Below are 25,124 nucleotides of genomic sequence, written 5' to 3' on the forward strand. Positions count from 1 at the left end.
ACAATCTATGCTTTCTCTGGAAGAAATTATTTTTCTGCCAGTCATTTGTCCAGATCATCGTATGTCAGGTCATTTCTAATTATCTGCTAGAGTAATTACAACGCTTACTTTCACGGAAAAGAGAACTGACTACCTGTGAAAAGCATTTTCTTGTGAATCCCGTTCATCCAGCTGAAATAAAAGACACTCTTAGAATGATCCTTTAACATCTTTGAAAGTCTGATAACTTATAACTTTCCAAGAGTGATTTTTTTGCGGGGTTTATAGAGACACATTCATCCTGCTGGCAATAGTTCTTGTTAAAACCAGCAATAGTGTTATATTGGTCTGCAGCCTGCTCTATGGTTGTTTCATTCCAGAGAGATGGGAAGGAAATTAGTCTATGGCCCAAGCCCAGGGCACTACCTGCTGAAATCCCTCAAGGTCTGAATTTATCGTGTATTTGATCATAAAAAATTTTAAGAGGAACTCTGGTATTTTTTGACATTCAAATGTGGATTCTTAGATTTAACTGTTATTCCTACAAAAATAATTTAAAGCACTGTCTGATAACTTGTTTAAAAATAAGCAGTGAGTGACTTTTCATGTTATAAAATCCATGAGTTTGTAGTTATGCTTTTAAAAAGAAGGCAAAAACAAATCAAAACTCCTTGGTAACCACTGGGCCCAATTCTTGACGCTAAAATTTAAAGAGAACTCTATTAAGAATCTGTTCTGCCTTTTCTATCAAACTGTATTTCGGGGTAATCAGAATAGGTCTAGTTGAGAAAGTTATTCCCTACAGAAGAATTTTACCCCATGGAAGGAGTGGTATGATTAGATAATCACCATTTTTAACTCGTATTAAAATAACTGATTCAACAACAATCAGTGGCTGAAACCATTGGTTAAAAGATTGATAGTCTGGGCATGGTAGCTCATGCCTATAATCCCAACACTTTGGGAGGCCAGTAGATCACTTGAGCCCAGGAGTTCCAGACTGGCCTGGACAGCATGGCGAAACCCCATCTCTACAAAAAAACACAAAAATTAGCTGGGTGTGTAGGTACACACCTGTAGTCCCACCTACTCAGGAGGCTTAAGTTGGGAGGATCAATTGAGCCTGGGAGGTGGATACTGCAATGAGCCATGATCACACCACTACACTCCAGCCTTGGCGACAAGGTGAAACCCTGTCTCAGAAAAAAAAGGGGGGTGATTTATGGAGAAGTTTACAATGGTGGGATTAGATTGTCACTGCCTAAATCCAGTGGTCATTTTTATCATCGCTAAAAGCCATTTAAGCCTCCTGGCATGAAACCATAGAAATACATACTGAAGTATATAAAGAGGAAATGACATATATGGGATTTGCTAGAAATACTTCAGATAAAAGGGAAGGGGGGACAAAGATGACGTAAGAATGGTAAAATCTTAAAAACTGTTTAAATCTGGGTGATGGGAATATAAGCGTTCCTTATACTGGTCTCACTTTTGTGTATTTTTATTATACAAAGTTTTAAGATAGCACCAGTGTTTTGGGAATGACAAAATTGAAAAGAAGGTTACTTAATGTGTTTTTTTCTTTGTCTTTTTTTACAACAAACATGATGGTTATATCTGTTTCATCATATAAAGTTGTTATACCCATACTTGTGAGAGTTACCCTATAAAGTTACAGAACTAATACCATGTCATTTTGACAGATCTTTCCCTAGATCATTCTGACCTAGTTGCAGAGTTGTTGAAGGAGCTGTCTAACCATAATGAGCGTGTAGAAGAAAGAAAAATCGCCCTCTATGAACTTATGAAACTGACACAGGAAGAATCTTTTAGTGTTTGGGATGAACACTTCAAAACAATATTGCTTTTATTGCTTGAAACGCTTGGAGATAAAGAGGTAAATGGCAAAATATGTAAACAGTAGCCTTTCCTTCCTGTCTCTTTTACATTGCCTGTTAATCCGGTGCTACACGGATTTAGAAATTGGGAGAATGAGTCTCTTCTGCTGCTTCTTTCTGCACGAACTTTTCACTGTGAAGTATGTTTTCTTCTAAACCAAGTAGCTCAGCAATTTTGAACAATTAACAGGAAAAATGAAAGGTTGCGGGCTGAATTCTTATAGAAAAGTACATGTTACTTGTTTTACATATTTAGATTAGTTGTTCAGGAGCAACTTTTTATTTATTTATTTATTTATTTATTTATTTATTTATTTTGAGGAATAATCTCACTCATTCTCAAGCCCAGGCTGGAATGCAGTGGTGTGATCTCAGCTCACTGCAGCCTCCACCTCCCAGGCTCCAGTGATTCTCCTGCCTCAGCCTCCTGAGTAGCTGGGATTATAGGCACGTGCCACCACCCCTGGCTAATTTTGTGTTTTTGGTAGAGACGGGATTTCACCATGTTGGCCAGGCTGGTCTCAAACTCCTGACCTCAAGTGATCCACCCACCTCAGCCTTCCAAAGAGCTGGGATTACTGGCATGAGCCACCGTGCCCAGCTCCAAAACTTCTTTTTATAGTCTGAATGTAGTTCTTGATTTCTTGCAAATAAAATAAGTATAATATAAATTTTCAATTAGAGATAAGAAAACTTAATTATGTAGTATACCGCATACTTTATGCAGTTATGTACAACTCTTCCCCCAATATTAAGACCCTTAAGTTACAAAAATTGAAAATGTTAAAGATTATCTACAACCCAAAATATTTAAATGTTTCTTCTTAGCCTACAATCAGGGCTTTGGCATTAAAAGTTTTAAGAGAAATCCTAAGGCATCAACCAGCAAGATTTAAAAACTATGCAGAATTGACTGTCATGAAAACATTGGAAGCACATAAAGATCCTCATAAAGAGGTAAGTTACCTGGCAGTTAAAGTATTATTCCATTATTTTATTTCATGAAACATGTAGCCATTGTGTAAAATGTAGCCTTATTAATGATTTTCTTGAACATTTGCCTTGACATTCAAGGTAATACCTGATCAAGATGCAAGCATATTTTTTTCTATTAAATGAACTGAACAGTGATAATCAGAAAGGCCAGCTCTAGGAAATAATTTATTTAATTTTGTTTTCTCTTTCACTTCACTTTTAGTTTTCTACTTAGAGTTTAGCAATCTTATTTTCACTTTTCATTTAGCAATAAGAATTTGGTTTTTTAAAATAACTAATGAAGATAAGAAATCATTGTTTTGTGGGGGTTGTTTGTTTGTTGAGTCGGGATCTCACTCTGTCGCCCAGGCTGGAGTACAGTGGTGTGATCACAGCTCACTGCAGCCTCAGCCTCCCGGTTCCAGTGATCCTCCCACCTCAGCTTCCCGAGTAGCTGGGACTGCAGGCATGCACCAGCACACGTGGCTGATTTTTGGTATTTTTTGTAGAGATGAAGTTTCACCATGTTGCCCAAGCAGGTCATTGTTTTTTTTTTTTTTTTTTTATACTTTAGGTTTTAGGGTACATGTGCACAATGTGCAGGTTTGTTACATATGTATCCATGTGCCATGTTGATTTCCTGCACCCATTAACTCGTCATTTAGCATTAGGTATCTCTCCTAATGCTGTCCCTCCCCTCTCCCCCAACCCCACAACAGTCCCCAGAGTGTGATGTTCCCCTTCCTGTGTCCATGAGTTCTCATTGTTCAATTCCCACCTATGAGTGAGAACATGCAGTGTTTGGTTTTTTGTCCTTGCGATAGTTTACTGAGAATGATGTTTTCCAGTTTCATCCATGTCCCTACAAAGGACATGAACTCATCATTTTCATTGTTATTTTTAAGTGATAAATTGCCTAGAGGAGCTATATATCTGTTGCAAGTTTATTCACCAAAGTAGTGAGGACAGCTTTCATGGAAGAGTTCCGTGAACCTGTTTCATAGTACTTGGTAGCCATGATATCTCTCTCCCTTCTTCACCAGTGACATCGATTAGATAACTATGAGGATTGAAAGAATTAGAAAAAAAATGTTCAAATAGGGACTACATTTTTTTTATTTCAATAGATTTTTGAGGAACAGATGGTGTTTGGTTATATGAATAAGTTCTTTAGTGGTGATTTCTGAGATTTTGGTGCATCCATCACCCGAGCAGTGTACACTGTACCCAGTGTGTAGTCTTTTATCCCTCACCCCACACCCACTCTTTCCCCCAAGTCCCCAAAGTCCATTGTATCATTTTATACCTTTGCACTCTCGTAGCCTAGCTCCCACTTATGAATGAGAACATATAATGTTGGGTTTTCCATTCCTGAGTTACTTCACTTACAATAAAGGTCGCCAATTCCATCCAGGTTGCTGTGAATGCCATTATTTCATTCCTTTCTATGGCTGAGTAGTATTCCATGGTGTGTGTGTGTGTATATACACATACGTGTGTGTGTGTGTGTGTACATATACACAGTTTCTTCATTCATTCATTGATGTGCATTTGGGCTATTTCCATATTTTTGCAATTGCAAATTGTGCTGCTATAAACACCTGTGTGCAAGTATCTTTTTCATATCATGACTTCTTTTTTTCTAGGTAGATACCCAATAGTGGGATTGCTGGATCAAATGATAGTTCCACTTTTAGTTCTGTAAGGACTATATTTCTAAGAGAAAGCAACTGAGCAGTAGCATTAGGTATCTCTGGTAGAACCAAGACAAAAGCAAAAGACAAATCAAAAAAGGAAGGTTAAAATAGCAGTGAGATAAAATGAATCAGAGCCAAATGCAAGAGCTAAAGCTATAAACTTCTCCAAAGAAAGCAGAGGTATAAATCTTTGTTACCTTGGATTAGGCAATGATTCCATAATATAACTAAAAGCAGAAGCAACCAACAACAAAAAAGACAATTTGGACTTCATCAGCATTAAATCCTTTTGTGCTTTATTAGCTTAGTGGTCAGCTAGAGGAAACATTTAAAAAAAAAAAATTTGGCTGGGCATGGTGGCTTACGCCTGTAATCCCAGCACTTTGGGAGGCCAAGGCAGGTGAATCACTTGAGGTCAGGAGTTCGAGACCAGCCTGGCCAACATGGCAAAACCCCATCTCCACTAAAAATACAAAAATTAGCCAGGTGTCATGGTGGACACCTGTAATCCCACCTATTTGGGAGGCTGAGGCAGAATTGCTTGAACCCGGGAGGCGGAGGCTGCAGTGAGCCGAGATCATGCCACTGCATTCCAGTCTGGGTGACAGAGCAAGACTCTGTCTCAAAAATCAAAATAAAAATAAAAATAAATTAAAAAAATCTTTTCTGTCCTTCAAAGGACATTATCCCGAAAGTGAAAAGACAACTCATAGAATGGGAGAAAAATTTTGCAGACACGTATCTGATAAGGTACTAATATCCATAATAGATGTTCTTACAACACAGCAATGAAAAGATGGCCCAGTTTTTTAAATGGACAAAGGATCTAAATAAACATTTCTCCAAAGATATACAAATGGCAATAAGCGCATGAAAAGATGTTCAACATCATTAGTCATTAGGAAAATGTAACCAAAGCCACAGTGAGAGACCACTTAACACCCAAAAGAAATACAGACAATATGTTGGTGAGGATGCAGGGAAATTGAAACCCTTGGGGTAATTACTTTTTTAAGAAATTTCACTATGACTCTTTTAGAAGAGTGAATCATAACTTTTAAATATATCTGGATTTTTGCAGGAGTTTGGGGTTTTTTTTGTTTTGAGACCGAGTCTTGCCCTGTCACCCAGGCTGGAGTGCAGTGGCATGATCTCAGCTCACTGCAACCTTTGCCTCCTGGGTTCAACCCGTTCTCCTGCCTCAGCCTCCCAAATAGCTGGGATTACAGGTGTGCACCACCATGTCCAGCTAATTTTTGTGTGGAAACGGGGTTTTGCTGTGTTTGCCAGGCTGGTCTCGAACTCCTGGCCTCAAGTGATCTGCCCCGCTTGGCCTCCCAGAGTGCTGGGATTACAGGCTTGAGCCACCTTGCCCGACCCAGTTTTGTTTTCTGTTTTTGTTTTTGTTTTATTCAACCATGTTTAGTAGTGGTACATCTATGGCATTTCACTGAAAGTTTAAAAATGATATCTAATACTTGTAGTTTAGTTACCTACCTTTTGACCCAAATAAGGCCTGTAGCATCCCTACAAAATATAAAATTGACACTCTTAAGATATTAAAGCTGAAATTAGCCCTGGGTCTTCTAACGTCCAGTGTATTTTCTTGTTTTTTGTTTGGTTGCTTGCTTGCTTGCTCGCTTGCTTGGTTTTTACACGGAGTCTTACTCTGTCCTCCTGGCTGGAGTGCAGTGGCGCGATCTTGGCTCACTGCAATCTCTGCCTCTCCGGGTTCAAGCGATTCTCCTGCCTCAGCCTCCCTAATAGCTGGCACTACAGGTGCATGCCACCACACCCAGCTATTTTTTTTCTGTTTTTATTGGAGACGGGGTTTCACCATGTTAGCCAGGATGGTCTCGATCTCCTGACCTCATGATCTGCCTGCCTCGGCCTCCCAAAGTGCTGGGATTATAGGCTGAGCCACCACTCCTGGCTTTTTTTTTGTTTCCAGTGTATTTCCCACTGTACCTTTCTAAGCATTTTTCACCTATTGAGATCATAACTGAGACACTGCCAAAGCAGCATCAAAAGCAGTTACTTTTACATGTTCTTAAGACTATCTTTAGAGATTACACACTCTAATAAGAAGATAGATGGCCATTTCTTGTCTTCATCACAAAACCAGTGTTTAACCCTCCCCAAGCTCAATAGAAAAGGAAGAAAATCATTAGGAAAACAAGGAGGAATAGTATGTTGACTTTTGACAACACATTAATCATATGATTTTTATTTTATTTCTCATTAATGTGATACAGAGGGCTCAAGCACTCCTAGAGATGAGAGTACTAATAATGAGCAGGGCTTCAGCATGGCTTATGCAGGGGACTCCAGTCACATTGTAATCTAAGTAAATAGAGCCTCCTCACCCTAACACAACTAGACCACAATTTGATTTAAAAACTACTTTAAGGCCACTCATGGCAGCTCATATTTGTAATCCCAGCACTTTGTGAGGCCGAGACAGGAGGATTGCTGGAGCTCTGGAGTTTAACATCACCGTGGGCAACATAGCAAGACCTCATCTCTACTAAAAATAATAATAAAAAAAATTAGCTGGGCATGGTGGTGCATGCTTGTAGTTCCAACTACTCAGAAGGCTGAGGTGGGAGTATCACTTCAGCCTGGGAGTTTGAGGCTACAGTGATTGATGATCAAGCCACTGCACTCCTGCCTGGGTGACAGAGCAAGACCCTGTCTCAAAAAAAAAACAAAAAAAAACTACTTTAGCCAACAGCAAAAAAGAACACAAGAAGGGAGAATAGTGTAATAAAGCCCGTGTATCCATCATCTAGCTTCAGCTGTTACTGACATTTTGCCAATCCTTTTTATCTGTAATCTGTACCCTCACTTTTCATGTTTGTTTACTGTAGCATTTTCAAAGCAAATTCCAAATGTTATATTAAATACTTCATGAAGTTTATACTTCCAGGATGTAGTGTCATATTTTAAAAATTACTTTCTGGCTTAATTTCCTATTTTTTTTAGGTGGTGAGATCTGCTGAGGAAGCGGCATCAGTGTTGGCCACTTCAATTAGTCCAGAGCAGTGCATCAAAGTGCTTTGTCCTATCATTCAAACTGCAGACTACCCAATTAATCTGGCTGCAATCAAAATGCAAACAAAAGTGATAGAGAGAGTGTCCAAGGAAACCCTTAACCTGCTTTTGCCAGAAATTATGCCAGGACTAATACAGGTAAGCAACAAAGCTTGGAGAGGAATAAGCCATGATACATTTGGGATACAGTTATTTTAGGTACTTTCCAGGCATCATTACTGGCATGATCAAGCCTTCCTCCTGTTTGTCTGTAATATTCAGGACAAAGACTTTTCATAACTAGCCAGGGGGTTATAGATACGGGTGTGGTAAAATTTACATAACATAAAATTAACCATTTTTAAGTGTACAATTTGGGAGCCATAAATACATTCGCAATGTTATGCAACCATCGCTACTATCCACATACAGAAATTTTTCATCATCCCAGACTGAAACTCTACCCATTAAGCAATAACCCCATTCCTTCCTCCCTCCATCCCCCCCAGCACCTGGTAACCTCTATTCTATTTTCTGCTAGATTCCTTGTAAGTGGAATAATACAATATTTGTCCTTCTAAGTCTGACTTATTTCACTTAGCATAATGTTTTCAGGGTTCATCCATGTTGTAGCTTGTATTAGAATTTAATTCCTTTTTATGAATGAATAATATGCCATTTATGTATTTGCCACAAATTGTTAATCTGTTCATCTGTTGATAAATATTTGGATTATTTCCTTTTTATTGACAAATATTATAATAATTTCCTTGTAATATCTTCATGCACTCATATATATACATCTAGAAACAGAATTTCTAGGTGTTGCCAGATTTCACTCCCAAGTGGTTATACTAATTTACAGTCATAGATGTAATGTGTTTCGCTTTAGCTACATAAACCCAATCATAGAAACATTTTAACAAAAAATGAGATGTGTTTTATAACATGCTTTAACTTAACCATACGTTGTGAACTCTTTCCATCCAATAAATGATATTTTACAATATGATTTTAATGGCTGACTAATATTACATAGTATGTATATTAAGAACCCTTCTAAGGCCGGGCGTGGTGGCTCACGCTTGTAATCCCAGCACTTTGGGAGGCCAAGGTGGGCGGATCACGAGGTCAGGAGATCGAGACCACGGTGAAACCCCGTCTCTACTAAAAAAAATACAAAAAAATTAGCTGGGCGTGGTGGCGGGCACCTGTAGTCCCAGCTACTCGGAGAGGCTGAGGCAGGAGAATGGCGTGAACCCGGGAGGCGGAGCTTGCAGTGAGCCGAGATCGCGCCACTGCACTCCAGCCTGGGTGACAGCAAGACTCCGTCTCAAAAAAAAAAAAAAAAAACCCTCCTAAAGAGAACTAATCATTATGCATCTATAGTATTGTATTTTTTATTCTAGTCTAAGCTTAATATTACTAAATTGGGAGGTCCTAACATAAGATCCAAATCTGTTTGTCTATGCGTTAGTACTAAGAACAGAGTACAGGCTGGGCACAGTGGCTCACACCTGTAATCCCAGCACTTTGGGAGGCCAAGGCAGGCGGATCACCTGAGGTCAGGAGTTCAAGACCAGCCTGACCAACATAGAGAAACCCTGTCTCTACCAAATATACAAAATTAGCCAGGTGTGTTGGCACATGCCGTAATCCCAGCTACTCGGGAGGCAGAGGCAGGAGAATCGCTTGAACCCGAGAGGTGGAGTTGCGATGAGCCAAGATTGTGCCACTGCACTCCAGCCTGGGTAACAGAGCAAGACTCTGTCTCAAAAAAAAAAAAAAAAAAAAAAACAAAGTATATATAATATGTATATGTCATATATATAATGGGTACTGAATCCATGTTTGCTAGATAAATAGCTTAGAGTATGAGGATACTAGCAAAAAGCTATTGTGGCTTTAAGTTCTTATAAATTTCTTATTTCCTCTGATGATAGGTTGGTGCAGGATTTTATTGCATACGCAATTATTGGGAAAAGGCATCTTACCTATCAGAAAAGCAAAAGAACGCTAATGAACATAAATACTAGCATTTTAACTCTTTGCTATAGACTATTAAAATTAAGGTGTGTAGGTATTAGGACCAGAGCAATGAAAGGCAAGAAGGCGATGGCAATACACTTTTTGAATGCCTTCATATTTTCTCACTAGAAAATTATCTCACTGAGCAACTAGGATTGCATACAAAAAACATGAAAAACATCTTCAACAAAATTAGGAAAATGTATCCCAGTGAACCCTAAAATATGAGCAGATAGGGCCAAACCGCCACCAGCAGCAAGTTCCCCTGCAAGTATCAGTAGTATGGAAAAGTGTGAAGGAAAGTCAAAAGTTACTTTTAAGACCCTGGGGCCAGAGAATCCCCTAAGTTCTCACCCCTAAAAGAGGTGTCCCCATTCAGAGTGAAAAGCTAAGTATACATAACTGATAAAAAATTGGAGGTAAAGGCAAAGGTCCTGCAGGAAGCCCAAATCATGCTGGGGTGGCATGGATCCTCAGGGCTCTTAGAAATACCTTGTAAAAGCTCTCTTCCTGAAAGAGCTTATTTAGCAAAAAATTCCTTGACTAGAATCTAAACTGAGCATCTACGCAACCATAAAAAAGAACAAAATCATGTCCTTTGTGGCAACATGGATGCAGCTGGAGGCCATTATCCTAAGTGAATTAATGCAGAAACAGAAAACAAAATACCACATGTTCTTGCTTATAAGTGGGAGCTAAACATATTGGGTACACACAGACATAAAAAATGGGAACAATAGACAACTGGAAACTCCAAAAGGGGTTGGGAGAAAAGGGAAGGGTTGAAAAACTACCCATTGGATACTGTGTTCACTGTTTGGGTGGGGGGAATCAATAGAAGCCCAAACCCTCAGCATCACACACAGTATACTTACGTAATAAACCTACACATGTACCCCCTGAATCTAAAATAAAGTAAACGGAGCATTATAGCAATATTGTGGCAGAGGTGACTACCCAAAGGCCATATTTTTTTTAAAAGGTAACAAGAAGAAAGAATCCTGCATCAGTAAAGCTAGAAAAGCTTTCATGGCGCAACCCACTCCCCAAAACAGAAAATTTAGTTTAAAATATAGAATACAGAAAAGTGTCTTTCACTTACACATGAGCAACAGAAAAGGGTTGTGGAGGTCAAGCCCAAAGATACTGCCTATTCTTCAAAAAAGAGGAAAAAAATAATGGTGTGAGGTATACTTACAGTGAAGATACACTAGACACATGGACACAAAGCAAATGAAAACTTAAACCCAAATTTAAGAAAACAAGGTAAAAAAAATGTAAGAAAACTATAGAAAGTAATAAAAAGCATGAATCGGATATTTTAAAGCTTTTAAAGGGGAAATTAGACAATAGATCTATTGAAAACAGAGCAGTCAGAGCTCAAGAAATAATATTTTACTACCAGTCTTCAGTGGAATATACCCTAAAGATGAAACAAACTGCAAAGAAATCTTGAACTGCATTTAATATATTCATAATTAGGAAAGATGCTGGTATGGTTATTTTTTAATAGTAATAACATTGATACACATATCAGATAAATAAGATAGATTAGGACAAAGCAAATAATGATGTTATAAAATGAAGTAAATCTTAAAACCTTAACTTTGAATTGGGTATGTCAAAATGAAAATATTATTTAATTTCTTACCTCAAAAAATGTTTCCTATTAGCCTCTGAATCAGTATCAACTCAGTAACACTGAGCATCCCTACCACCCAGATTGTGGTCTTCAAATACCATTTTCCACCCAAAAGAGTCAGGTGTCTTTGGGAAAATGACTGAGTCCAGGTTTGGAGCAGGTAATGTACAAAATGAGCCTGAGAATTCTTGACTGAAAGCAAGGAAACTATTCATATTTGAGGGTCAAAAAGAATAATGCTACAATGAATTAAAATACATCAAATTTTAAAGTGAAATTCATGAGTTTATATTGATACTTTAAAAACTGGCCAACTTTGAAGATTATTGGGTTATTCCCAAAATTGGTTAATAAAGAGAAAGAATCAAAACACATACACTACCTATCCTATTTTCAGGATAACCAAATATTTGATGAGATAAAGTACTTTTAGAAGGATTCCAGCTAGTAAATTCAGAAGAAATTATTGACTTACAAATTATTTTTGGCCAGGTGTGGTGGCTCATGCCTGTAATCCCAGCGCTTTGGGAAGCCAAGGAGGGCAGGTCACTTGAGGTCAGGAGGTCGAGACCAGCCTGGCCAACATGATGAAACCCCATCTCTACTAAAAATACAAAAGTTAGCTGGCTGGTGACGGACGCCTGTAATTCTAGCTACTCAGGAGGCTGAGGCAAGAGAATGGCTTGAACCCGGGAGGTAGAGGTTGCAGTGAGCCAAGATTGCAGCACTGCACTCCAGCCTGGGAGACAGAGTGAGACTCCATCTCCAAACAAACAATATGTATATATATATATATTTTTAGGCAGTGTGTGGTAGCTCACACCTGTAATCCGAGCACTTTGGGAAGCCAAGGTAAGAGGACACTTGAGCCCGGAAGTTCGAGACCACCCTGGGCAACATAGTGATGCCTCGTCTCTACAAAAAAAATTTTTTTTTAATTAGCCAGGTTTTCTTGCCTGGCCTGGTGGCTCACGGTGGCATGCCTGTGGTCCCAGCTATTCAGCAGGCTGAAGTAGGAGAATCATCTGAGCCTGGGAATTTGAGGCTGCAGTGTGCTGTGATCATGCCACTGCATTCCAGCCTGGGTGACTAAGCAAGAGCCTGTCTCCAAAAAATATATATATATATTATATATATATACACACACACACACATATATATATTTGGCCTCATTGAAACAATGGATATATGAAGTGATTTTCAGTAGCCACCAGCATCGTTAGGTAAAAAGATGATGGGGCAGGGTGTATAATGGAGGAGTTAGACTAACAACATCTGAACCTACTGACCAATCTTAACATTACTGAAGGTGGGACAACTAAACAAAAGTTTTCTTGCCTGGCTTGGTGGCTCATGCCTGTAAACCCAACACTTTGGGAGGCTAAGGCAGGAGGATTGCTTAAGCCCAGGAGTTGGAGACCAGCCTAAGCAACATAATAAGAAACTGTCGCTACAAAAAAATTTTAAAAATTAGCCAGGCGTGGTCGCATGTGCCTGTAGTCCCAGCTACTTAGGGGGCTGAAGTGGGAGGATCACTTGAGCTCAGGAGGTGGAGACTGCAGTGAGCCATGTTCATACCACTGCACTTCAGCCTAAGTGACAGAGCAAGATCCTGTCTCCAAAAAATAAAAAATAAAGTTTTTTTTTCTAAAGCAATTGAACCTAAATCTAATCCAGTCTTCAGTTTAACTGTCAGTTTAAAGGAAGTTCAGAGAATAGAGAAGCATGTTAAATTGTACCTTAAGAGTATATTCAGTCAAATTCAGAATGTAGGAAATTCTACGAGGAAAACTGCCAAATTCCTTTAATAAAGAAATGGCATGAAGAAAGAGGAAGAGGAGGTTATCAACTGTTAAAGATTTAAAGAGTCTCAAGAATCTAATCAACTTGGCCGGGTGCAGTGGCTCACGCCTGTAATCCCAGCACTCAGGGAGACTGAGGCAGGCAGATCACCTGAGGTCAGGAGTTCAAGACCAGCCTGGCCATGGTGAAGCCCCGTCTCTACTAAAAATACAAAAAATCAGCCGGGCATGGTGGTGTGCCTCTGTAATCCCAGCTACTCGGGAGGCTGAAGCAGGAGAGTCGCTTGAACCTGGGAGGCAGAGGTTGCAGTGAGCCGAGATTGCGCCATTGCACTCCAACCTGGGCAACAAGAGCGAAACTCCGTCTCAAAATAAAAAAAAGAATCTAATCAACTTGAAAAAGAACAAAATTGGGGTACTTACACTCTCAATTTTAAAACTATTACAAAGCTATGATAGTAAAGACAACATGGTACCATCATAAGGTAGACTGATAGATCAATGAAATAGAATCCAAAAATAACCCTCACATTTATAGGCAATCGATTATCACAGTTTTTTGGGGGGAAGAAGAGTATTTTTAATAAATGTGATGCTAGGACAACTGGGTTTCCACATGAAAAACAATGAAGTTGAACCCCTACCTCACACCATGTACAGAAATTAACTCAAGGAGTGATGCACAGAAAATGGCAGACAGAGTAGGAAGCTCCAAGAATTGATCCCTCTACTTAAGCAACCATTGAGCTGGCAAAAAATGAATAGAATCAACTTTTTTGGAACTCTAGGATCTAACCAAAAACTTATAGTAACCAAGAGAGTACTTAATGAAAGAAAGAGGCTTACTTTCAGTACTTTAGAATAATGCTACAATTAATTAAAATACATCAAATTTTATTTCAAAGCAAATTCTTTTTTTTTTTTTTTTTTTTTTGAGACAGAGTCTCACTCTGTCACCCAGGCTGGAGTGCAGTGGCACAATCGCGGCTCACTGAAACCTCTGCCTCCTGTGTTCAAGTGATTCTCCTGCCTCATCCTCCCAAGTATCTGGCTGGGACGACAGGTGCCTGCCACTGTGCCCAGCTAATTTTTGTAGTTTTTAGTAGAGACAAGGTTTCACCATCTTGGCCAGGCTGGTCTTGAACTCCTGACCTCATGATCCACCTGCCTTGGCCTCCCAAAGTGCTAGGATTACAGGCATGAGCCACTGCACGTGGCCTATTTCAAAGCAAATTCTTAGTATCATGTCATATTAAATACTTCATGAAATTTACACTTTCAGGACATAGGATAATGTTTTAAAAATTACTTTCTGGCTTAATACTTCCAGGACATAGTATAATGTTTTAAAGATTACTTTCCAGCTTAATTTCCTGTTTGTTTTAGGTGGTGAGTTGCCTGGATAATTTTTTTAATTTTTTGTAGAGATAGTGTCTTATTAGGTTGCTTAGGCTCGTCTCCAACTCCTGGGCTTAAGCAGTCCTCCTGCCTCCACCTCCCACAGTGTTGGGATTACAGGCATGGGCTGCCAAGCTAAACAAGAAAACTTTTTTAGGTGGCATCTCATTGAACGACACATAATGTCGAGTTGTCCCGCCTTCAGTGATGTTAAGATTGATCAGTAGGTTCAGATGTTATTAGTCTAACCCCTCCATTATATACCTTGCCCCATCTTTTCACCTAATGATTTTAGCAGCCACTGAAAATCACTTCATATATTACTGTAGCATGATTCTATTCATTTTGGCCAGCTCAGTGGTTGCTTAAGTAGAGGAGTCAATTCTTGGAGCTTCCTACTCTGTCTGCCATTTTCTGTGCATCACTCCTTGAGTTAATTTTTGTATATGGTGTGAGGTAGGGTTTCAACTTCATTCTGTTTCGTGTACTGTGTAAAATACTTTTTTACTTTCAGTAAGAAACTTACTTAACTGCCTACCATCCCCCATGCTCAGTAGCCTTGATGATGGTGGCCCAGATTTGTGGTGTAGCTTGCTGGTGCCAGGAGGGACATGGACCTTGTTCTCAAAAAATTGTGGTTATGTTTTGTTGTTGTTGTTGTTGTTTTTATCTCTGGCATTCCCTGAGAGGCTGGCACAGAGACTAGCCTTTGTTTCATCTCCTATCAGGCTGAAGTGGCTTCCTAAGTGGAGTCTATTGAAACGATTTAAAAACATACTATCCATAGCCACCTGAGGCAAGGGAGAGCAGACAAGACAAGCAGCAAACAAACGTCTGGGAAGGAGGAAGCTGAGGAAGAAGATAATTGGTGAAATAACAGTTTTGCTGGGTACCACGTGTACTGAGGAATCCACCAAAAGTATGGTCAGAAAAGACCTTAGAGCAGGGGTCCCTAACCCCCAGGCCATGGACTGGTACTGATCCGTGGCCTGTTAGGAACTGGGCCACACAGCAGGAGGTGAGCAGTGGGCAAGCGAGCATTACCACCTGAGCTTCGCCTCCTGTCAGATCAGCAGTGGCATTAGATTCTTACAGAAGCATGAAGCCTATTGTGAATTGCACATATGAGGGATCTAGGTTCCATGTTTCTTATGAGAATCTAATGCCTGATGATCTGAGGTGGAACAGTTTCATCCTGAAACCATCCCCCCATCACCCTTCCCCATCCATGGAAAAATTGCCTTCCATGAAACCAGTCCCTGGTGCCAAAAAGGTTGGGGACCACTGTCTTAGAGGACCCTAGGCTTGGACCTCTGGATGTTCTTTGGGCTCCATGCAAGTAGGAGTTGGGCTAACACAGAATTGTAGGCAGCCTAGCTAATGGAATGATTACCCAGCTCAGAGTCAATCTGCAAAGACTGGGAGAGTTTGTCTTGTTTTGTTTTGACCCCAGGCATTTAAGGAAATCTCTGTCAGGTCACTGGCTGACCACTGAGGTAACAAAGAGACTTCAGTGACCACGTACCATAAACAAAATTTACTCAAACAAATCAGTGATCTAAATATAGCTACTAAAACTATAAAACTCATAGAAGAAAACATAGCAATAAATCTTTATGACCTTAGATTTAAGGTCATCCTCTATGGCGGATTATTAGATATGACACCTAAAGCATCAACAATAAATAAAAAATAGGTTAATTGAACTTCATCAAAATTAATAACTTTTGTTCATCTCAGGACCTAATCAAAAAACTGAAAAGACAACCTATAGAATGGGAGAACATTCTTGCAAATTATATATCTGATAATGGTCTACTATCCAGAATATATATAAAGAACTCTTATAACTCAACAACAAAAAGATAAATAACTTTTAAATGGACAAAGGACTTGAATAGCTATTTCTTCAAAGAAGATATACAAATGGCCAGCAAGTACATGAAAAGATGCTTGGTGTCATTAGTTATTAGGGAAATCAAAACCACAATGAGATACCACTTCATACCCACTGGGATGATTGTGATCTAAAGAACAAAAATAACAGGTTTTGATGAGGATGTACAAAAATTGGAACCCTTATACATTGCTTGCATAAATATAAATTGGTGGTACAACTGCTGTGGAACGCAGTTTGGCAGTTCCTCAGAAAGTTAACATAAAGGCCGGGCACGGTGGCTCACGCCTGTAGTCCCAGCACTTTGGGAGTCTGAGGCGGGTGAATCACTTGAGGTCAGGAATTCAAGAGCAGCCTGGCCAACGTGATGCAACCCCATCTCTACCAAAAATACAAAAATTAGCCAGGCATGGTGGTGAGCACCTGTAATCGCAGCTATGTCGGAGACCGAGGCAGGAGAATTGCTTGAACCCTGGAGGTGGAGGTTGCAGTGAGCTGAGATCACATACTGCACTGCAACCTAGGCAACAGAACAAGAAAAAAAGGAAACAACCTAGGCAACAGAACAAAAAAAAAAGGAAAAAGATAAAGTTAACACAAAATTGTCATATAACCCACCAATTCTATTCCCAGGTATATACCCAAAAGAAGTCAAAGCAAATATTTAAATAGTTATACATGAATATTCATAGCAGCACTATTCACAGTAGCCAAAAGGTGAAAACAACCCAAATATCCATTAATAAATGGATAAACAACATGATATATCATACAATGGAATATTATCCAATCATAAATGTTACATTCCTATTCCACTCCTTGCCCATAATACCTCATTCTGCCATGTGATTCCCTAACTGTTCTGGGAAGGGACAGTGCGTGTCTTTTTGGACACTGAACATTATTTACCTGGCCTGTTCTTGTCACATACCAGGCACTTAAATGTTTACAATTGAATGCCATACTGTTTGCAGTGTTATTTGTAATAGGAAAAATTTAGCAGGAAGGAGGTTATTGGGGAGGAAGATGTAAACTTACAATACTCTAGAATGGTTAAATTAGGAAGCATACTAAATGAATGCCTCATATTATTATAAAGACCATATAGAAAAATTAATTTACATTATAATTGCAATTAAAATGATGAGGGAAAATAAAATTAACATAGTTTGATTGCATGACTTAGGAATAATGTACTTCTTTTAGCTAGATATCTATTGATATTTTAATGTTTCTGCAGTTGTTTTAGAAAGATAAAATGATTAGGACTTTAGTGGAGATGAAGTCTATTTTTCCCTGGAGTAAAATGTGCATATTCATTCAGATAGAGTAAAATGTGCATATTCATTCAGATAGAGTAAAATGTGCATATTCATTCAGATAATTGATTCAAAAATATTTCATGGATAAGATTGCTGTAGACTATTGAAATAGAGTAAGTAGTGTGATCAAAAGCATAAGTGGGGGAGATGGACAGAGAAAGGGAAGATGTTGGTCAAAAGGTACAAAGTTTCAGTTAAAGAGTATTAGGTTCTAGCTGTCTATTACACAGCACAGTAACTAGTTAATAATGTATATTTCAAAGTAGCAATTATAAAAGAAAATGGATTTTAAATGTTACCACGAAGAAATGCTAAGTATCTGAGGTGACGGATATGTTGATTAGCCTGATTTGGTCATTCCACAGTGTACCTGTATTGAAACATCACATTATACCCCATAAATATATACAATTATTATTTGTCAATTAGATAAGTTAATTTTTTAAATAAAATTAAGTTATTAAAGGCACAATAAAAGCACAGGGGAATAGTTTACATAGACTGGATTTATTAGAGAAAGTAATTGCAGGGATGGAACAGATGTAAAACTTAATTGGGCCTGGATTATAGGACTACCTTGAGCCACCAAACCAATGATAGGTTTTATCGGATAGTGAGGAGCGCTGACTGCCTTAAAACCTAATACTTTAGGAAAGTTAGTCTGGAGACTTTTTTCAGGGTGAATTGGCAAGGGAGCAGCCTCAGAGTCAGAGAAGTGCAGCTTTCCAGACTAGTAAGAACCTGATATAGAGGGCTAACAGAGTGAGGGCGCAGTAGGGGAAGTGAAGGGAGAGAAGGGCATTGTCTGTGCTTGAAAAGGTTAAAAAGTGGCCGGGCGCGGTGGCTCACGCTTGTAATCCCAGCACTTTGGGAGGCCGAGGCGGGTGGATCACGAGGTCAGGAGATCGAGACCATGGTAAAACCCCGTCTCTACTAAAAATACAAAAAAAATTAGCCGGGCGTGGTGGCAGGCGCCTGTAGTCCCAGCTACTCGGAGAGGCTGAGGCAGGAGAATGGCGTGAACCCGGGAGGCAGAGGTTGCAGTGAGCCGAGATCGTGCCACTGCACTCCAGCCTAGGGGACAGAGCGAGACTCCGTCTCAAAAAAAAAAAAAAAGAAAAGGTTAAAAAGTTAACTTTGATCTGCAGTTTTCTCTCCTCAGTATGCTCGAGATTTCATCTTTCAGCTGCATCTTCTGTCCCTGTTAAAAAGGTAGTTTTCTCAGATCCCCTGGAGTACTAACAGTGGACTTCTCTCCATAGGGTTATGATAATTCAGAGAGCAGTGTTCGGAAAGCTTGTGTCTTCTGCCTGGTGGCTGTTCATGCGGTAATTGGTGATGAACTAAAACCACATCTCAGTCAACTTACTGGCAGTAAAGTAAGTAGTGCTGCTGTGTTTTAGAGATGGTGGCCATAGTACATCCTTCAAAACTTAGTTATATGTCTGTAACAGTAAGCTTTTTATTTGGCATTTAATAAGTCAGGCTTTGAGCATCCAACTTGCCCTTATTATTTCTGTTTTGTATTTTATCTTTTTCTAGACTCTAACATTTGTTAGATGTTCACTCAGGTGAAGTCAGCAGTTTGTTGGGGTGGTCGGTAGGTTTCTGTGAGAGAAAATGCCTGCAGCTTCTAGTTATTTGTAATAGTCAACTGACTCCTTACCAAATCCCAGACCCAAATCTTTACCCCTGAGCACTGTTTTATTAAGAATAAATAGACTGTTGTGGTATATATATTCATGGATTACTGTATATCTCTCAAAATATAGAATACTTGCACATTTTAAAATTTTTCCCCTTAAGAACTATGATAATCAAATATTTGTTCTCCTTCTCTTTCTATTCTCCAAATTAATGTGCAACTTTTACTTGGTGTGTTAAAATAAAAGTTTTCTGATTCATTGTTCAGACCTAAAAAAATAAATAAGTCTTGCCTTTCTCATTTGATTGCTACTACCAGTACTTTAAAATTCATTCAACTAAGGTGGCCAGGCAAAGTGGTTCATACCTGTAATCCCATCACTTTGGGAGGCCGAGGTGGGAAGATCACTTGAGACCAGGAATTTGAGACCAGCCTGGGCAACATACTGAGAAGACTGTGTCTCTAATAATAAAAATAATAATAATTGTTTTGAATTAGAAGTTTGTTCTCAAGGGTGAAGATAACTTCTGATTGTTGAATCATGGCTTATGAACCATTTAGCAGAAAGCACTCACCGTCACTTAAAGAGTTTCTGAAACCCTAAGGATTGTCTTACTGTGGTCAAATTTATCTTTTAATAGCAAAAAAGCAGAATATACATATAATGGAAAATCAGGCTAGGTAACACACTTTACATTAAGTTATAGATAGATTAAACAATAATTCTTAACTCTGGGTTACAAACCACTTCGAGACTTAGGTAAAATTTCATCCTAAGAAAAGTGCATTCAGATAAAACCATGAGAGACCAAGTTTTAAAAAAATAGAAAAATGCATAATGGAAACAAGTATATGTCGTTTCTGAGGGTTCTGTGATCCCCTGAATCCCATGGCTACCAGGTTAAAAACTCTTGGATCAAAGAGTTAATGTTTAAAAAGCAAACCTTCCAAAACAAAGTTCAGCACTTTATCAGAACAGTAGGTAGCCAGTAATAATGTTACATGTGAAGACAGTAGGTAGGTGGAAAAAATATTTTGGAATAACATTAGATGAAACAAGTAGGCCAAGGCCGGGCGCAGTGGCTCACGCTTGTAATCCCAGCACTTTGGGAGGCCGAGGCGGGCGGATCACAAGGTCAGGAGATCGAGACCACGGTGAAACCCCGTCTCTACTAAAAAATACAAAAAATTAGCCGAGCGTGGTGGCGGGCACCTGTAGTCCCAGCTACTCGGAGAGGCTGAGGCAGGAGAATGGCGTGAACCCGGGACGCGGAGCTTGCAGTGAGCCGAGATTGCCCCACTGCACTCCAGCCTGGGCGAAAGAGCAAGACTCCGTCTCAAAAAAAAAAAAAAAAAAAAAAAAAAAAAAAAAAGAAACAAGTAGGCCAGATGTGGTGGCTCCCACAGCACTTGGGAGGCCAACATGGGAGGATCACTTGACCTCAGGAATTCAAGACCAGCCTGGTCAACATAGGAAGACCCTGTCTGTACAAAAAAAGAAAAAAAATTAGCGAAGCACGGTTGCACGTGCCTGTGGTCCCAGCTACTTGGGAGGCTGAGGTGAAAGTACTGCCTGAGCCCAGGAGGTTGAGGCTGCAGTGAGCCATGATCACACCACTGCATTCCAGCCCAGGCAACAGAGCAAGACCCTGTATCAAAAAAAAAAAAAAGTAGAATACAGAATTGTATATTTATTGATTACAAACTTCATAAAGTCATGATCTCATACAAAGACTTCAAAATGACACAGATATTAAAAACATTCTTGGTAGGATGACAGTGGCTTCGTGGTCTAAGATCTTAGGTCCTGTAACCCAAATACCTGAATTGCTATTTTTGCCCACTTTTTACCCACCCCTGTGACCTCAGGCAGTAACTTAACCATTCTATATTGTGATTTCCTCGTCTATAAAATACGAAGATAAAGATATAATGTAAAACAGCATATTGTGTAACACCTAGTACTCAGTTGTTTGTTATTATTGCTTTAATGGTGACTTCTGAGTTTACTTTAATGTTATATTAGTCTGTTTTCATGCTGCTATAAAGAACTGCCCTAGGCCAGCTACGATGGCTCACGCCTGTAATCCCAGCACTTTGGGATGCCGAGGTGGGCAGATCACAAGGTCAGGAGATCAAGACCATCCTGGCTAACACGGTGAAACCCCGTCTCTACTAAAAATATAAAAAATTAGCCGGGCGTGGTGGCAGGCGCCTGTAGTCCCAGCTACTTGGGAGGCTGAGGCAGGAGAACGGTGTGAACCCGGGAGGCAGAGCTTGCAGTGAGCCGAGATTGCGCCACTGCACTCCAGCCTGGGCGACAGAGCGAGACTCCATCTCAAAAAAAAAAAAGAACTGCCCTAGACTGGGTAATTCATGAAGAGGTTTAATTGACTCACAGTTCTGCATGGCTGGAGAGGCTTCAGGAAACTTACAATCATGGCAGAAGGGTGAGCAAACATGTCCTTCTTCACATGATGGCAGGAAGGAGAAGAATGGGAGAACTGCAGAGCGAAGCGGGGAAAAGCCCCTCACAAAACCATCAGATTTCATGAGAACTCACTATCACTAGAGCAGCACAGGGGAACCGCCCCCATGATTCAGTCACCTCCCACAAGGACCCTCCCCCAAGACATGGGGATTACAATTCAAGATAAGATTTGAGTGGGAACACTGAGCCAGACCATATCAAAAGTTTTATATGTGATCCCTACAGTATATTTTGAAAAGACATGATAAAATACTCTGTCATGAACAACTTTCAAGACTTAGAAACTTTTTTGATTTTTTATGTTTTTTTCAGATGTGCTAGGCAAAAAAATAATTTTTTGTTCTTAATTATCAACAATAACTTGGGCATTATAATAACCCCCAGCCTAAAATCTATCTTTCAGAGTTCACATATATGTATATAATATTTTAATGAGTATCTTACAATTTGGAGCAGCTGCTCAAATGACATTTATTTGGCTTGAATCTGCAGATGAAGCTACTGAATCTTTACATCAAACGTGCACAAACGGGTTCTGGAGGAGCTGATCCCACTACTGATGTTTCTGGACAAAGTTAGTGAAGCTCATCACGGTGAACCAGGTCTCTCAAAAGAAAGGACAGGTAGACCACCCTCATCAATGAAAGGAAATTCTCAAACACATCCTTTGGAACTTACTATTGTTTCCCAGTTTTAGTTTTTTGTTTTGTTTCGTTTTGTATTTTCTGTAACAGAGGACTATCCTCAGTCTGCATGTAACTTTTATGATAGTTATTCCAAATTCAAGAAGAAGCAGTATTAACATCAATTGATCGATACAAAGTAATTTTTAATCTAATTCATCATTTCACATATTTGTACTTTGTCTTCCCATTAACCTTTGCCAGTGTTATGATTGTATAAATTTTTTTAAATGCTGATTAAACAGGAATGCTTAAAGCTTTAAAAGTTTAACAGTCTAAAACATTTTTGCTTTTATTCAACTGCAGAATAATATTTTTATTGCTACTTTGAGTTTTGTTCCGTATCATGTCCTATGCTAGAAATATTTAAATGATGTGAAACAAAGCAGGACTAATTTGAACTACAGCTGGACTCTGTGTGATGGTGATACATGTCATTAGTTGCAACTTCTTTGGGGTGATCTATAGTTTGAAAACTAAAACCTCAAAGACAGATGTTACAGAATCAGCCAGTTCTATAAAACTGATATTGTCTGTTGGTTGTTGATCTTGCCATCTTTATTTAAAACCATGTCCCTTCTATGATCCCTTAAGAAAGCTGCACCAAATCATCTGCCTGTTTTTTCTTGATACTTACTGAAATAGAAGGTTTATTGCAGAGTTTTTTTTGGTTTGTTTATATCTTTGTTGTGAATGATGCTTTTTTGTATTTATTAATATCAAATTCACTTATGAATAAACTTGATAATGGAAACAGACAAAAAAAATCAAGTGCGTGTGTGTCCTTGACCGTCTTCTGTTTCTCACGTAATAAACTAATTATTGAGACATGGGAGTGACCAGCACCTTTTCTTTAAATGGTGGAACCTGGTTTCCTTTTACCATGAAATTGTCGTACTTGAAAATATTGATCCTGATGAGAGAGAAGATGGTGCCAAAGCTGTCGCTGTCTTTGTATAATGGGCTCAAATTCTCTACCTCTTCAGGGCTAATACTTTTAACAGAGCTGCTGCCTATAGTCTTTTGGAAAACTACTTAAAGGGTGATTTTCTGTTACTTTTTAGCAAATTTTTTTAATCATCTCTTGCTACACCCATTCTTTTCATGTGCAGCCGACTTTCAAAAATTACCAGTTTTGGTGAAAGGCCAAATTAGATAATTTGGAACCAGGATACTAATGATTTCTCATCTTTACTTTTTTTTATCCTAATATAAAGTGAATTTGATTGAAAAGGCAAATAGCTATTAGGGAAGCAATTTGCTATTGTTACAGAGTTATCTGTACTTTGTTTAATTGAAAAAAATGTAGAAATGTATGTAAAGAATTTAAGACAAGAGTACTGAATGGATGATTTGTCATAGGCTTTCCCCTTGCTTTCTGTTCTAGCAGCAGGAAAAGTTTCTCTATATCCTCTCCCTCTACCTGTAACAATTTTGTTTTCTACTGTTAATTACATTGTGTATTTATAGTTCTATGCTTACTGTTGTGCATATACTGGCAATAAAACTGTACATAACATTACTTGAAAAAGTTAATAATGTATATCAGTTTTTCTGTCTCACTGTGTAACAAGACACTCAGTTTTATTTTAACTTTAGACGGTCTTTTATCAGTGGTGGTCTCTTGAATTTTGTAAGTTCATCTGAGGAGAAAAGATTTTTCAGGTGTAGCTACTACAATCAAAGGTATACAGCTACATACGCATGTATATATTACAGCTTATCTGTAAGAAGAAAATGCATTTTAAACACTGAACTCTTCTCAGTAGCATTTTATGACCTTTGGATATGTTTGTAATCACTTCGAATCAAAATATTGATTTAATTTTGACCTCTGGTTTAAGATACTGCTTTAACTACTGTTGACAACTAAGTAGAGTGACTTAAGCTGAATAGTAACTCTAACTGGAAAATTAGCACCTGGTGTCTAATGGCAGACAGGCACTCAAGAAATGAATTAACTACACAACAGAAAAGTATGGTTTAATGTGTCCAAATGAAAGCTAGTAGATATAAACGTGAAAAAATTGTGTTTACCATTCTATAATCTCAGTTGATAAGACTATAAGAAAGCTGATTATTTAAATCACTATATACAATACACCCTTAATTTGTTCATTCCAAAAACATACTTAGATGTCAGCTACTTAAAAATGGTCACGAAAAGCTACTGTTTAAATTTTTCCTCCTGCTATTCTCTCCCAAATTATTAATAAGTGTTGTTCATTTACTGCACTGCTGAGAACTAATTAAAATTATATATTCCAGATTGTAAAACATGTTTATTTCTTCTGGGTTTCAAAATCTGTAATATACTTCTGACATTTTCAAGTAACGTGGTTTGAACCTGAGGCTTCAATTTTGTAGTTAATCTGCTGTGTTCCTTCATATTTTATTCTTACAGACTTTAAGTCAAAATTACTTTTATTATCAAGTTATGTCTTACAGTAAAAGACTGGAATCTTACTGATAACATCATTGATAAGGCCAGATGTATTTGTTAATTCAAATGTAGCTTATAATTGCTCAATTAGAATAGCATTTACAGTAAATAGAAATGATAATTAGCATATTACTCTATAATACCTGAGGCTTTTTAAACTTAATTTTTTATATCTTTGCTTCTGGTAT

General features: G+C 38.7%; 1 protein-coding gene across 50 annotated transcripts in view; it reads left to right on the forward strand.

Annotated features, from left to right (window-relative positions):
- Nucleotides 1-24,770, forward strand: part of CLASP2 (cytoplasmic linker associated protein 2) — a 223,721-nt gene extending 198,951 nt beyond the window's left edge. For 45 of the 50 annotated variants that reach the window (XM_055284306.2, XM_055284138.2, XM_055284210.2 and 42 more), the window contains 5 exons: nucleotides 1,686-1,879; nucleotides 2,709-2,837; nucleotides 7,538-7,744; nucleotides 18,937-19,053; nucleotides 22,303-24,770. In XM_055284306.2, coding sequence (XP_055140281.1) covers nucleotides 1,686-1,879; nucleotides 2,709-2,837; nucleotides 7,538-7,744; nucleotides 18,937-19,053; nucleotides 22,303-22,389 — 734 coding nt within the window. In that variant the 3' untranslated portion in view covers nucleotides 22,390-24,770. The remainder of the gene's footprint in view (nucleotides 1-1,685; nucleotides 1,880-2,708; nucleotides 2,838-7,537; nucleotides 7,745-18,936; nucleotides 19,054-22,302) is intronic. The other 5 variants (XM_063612518.1, XM_063612529.1, XM_063612524.1 and 2 more) reach the window with 1 other exon arrangement.
- The last annotated feature ends 354 nt before the right edge of the window (nucleotides 24,771-25,124 follow it).

The sequence above is a fragment of the Symphalangus syndactylus genome, chromosome 1, assembly GCF_028878055.3.
Source record: "Symphalangus syndactylus isolate Jambi chromosome 1, NHGRI_mSymSyn1-v2.1_pri, whole genome shotgun sequence".
In the NCBI taxonomy this organism is placed as follows: domain Eukaryota; kingdom Metazoa; phylum Chordata; class Mammalia; order Primates; family Hylobatidae; genus Symphalangus; species Symphalangus syndactylus.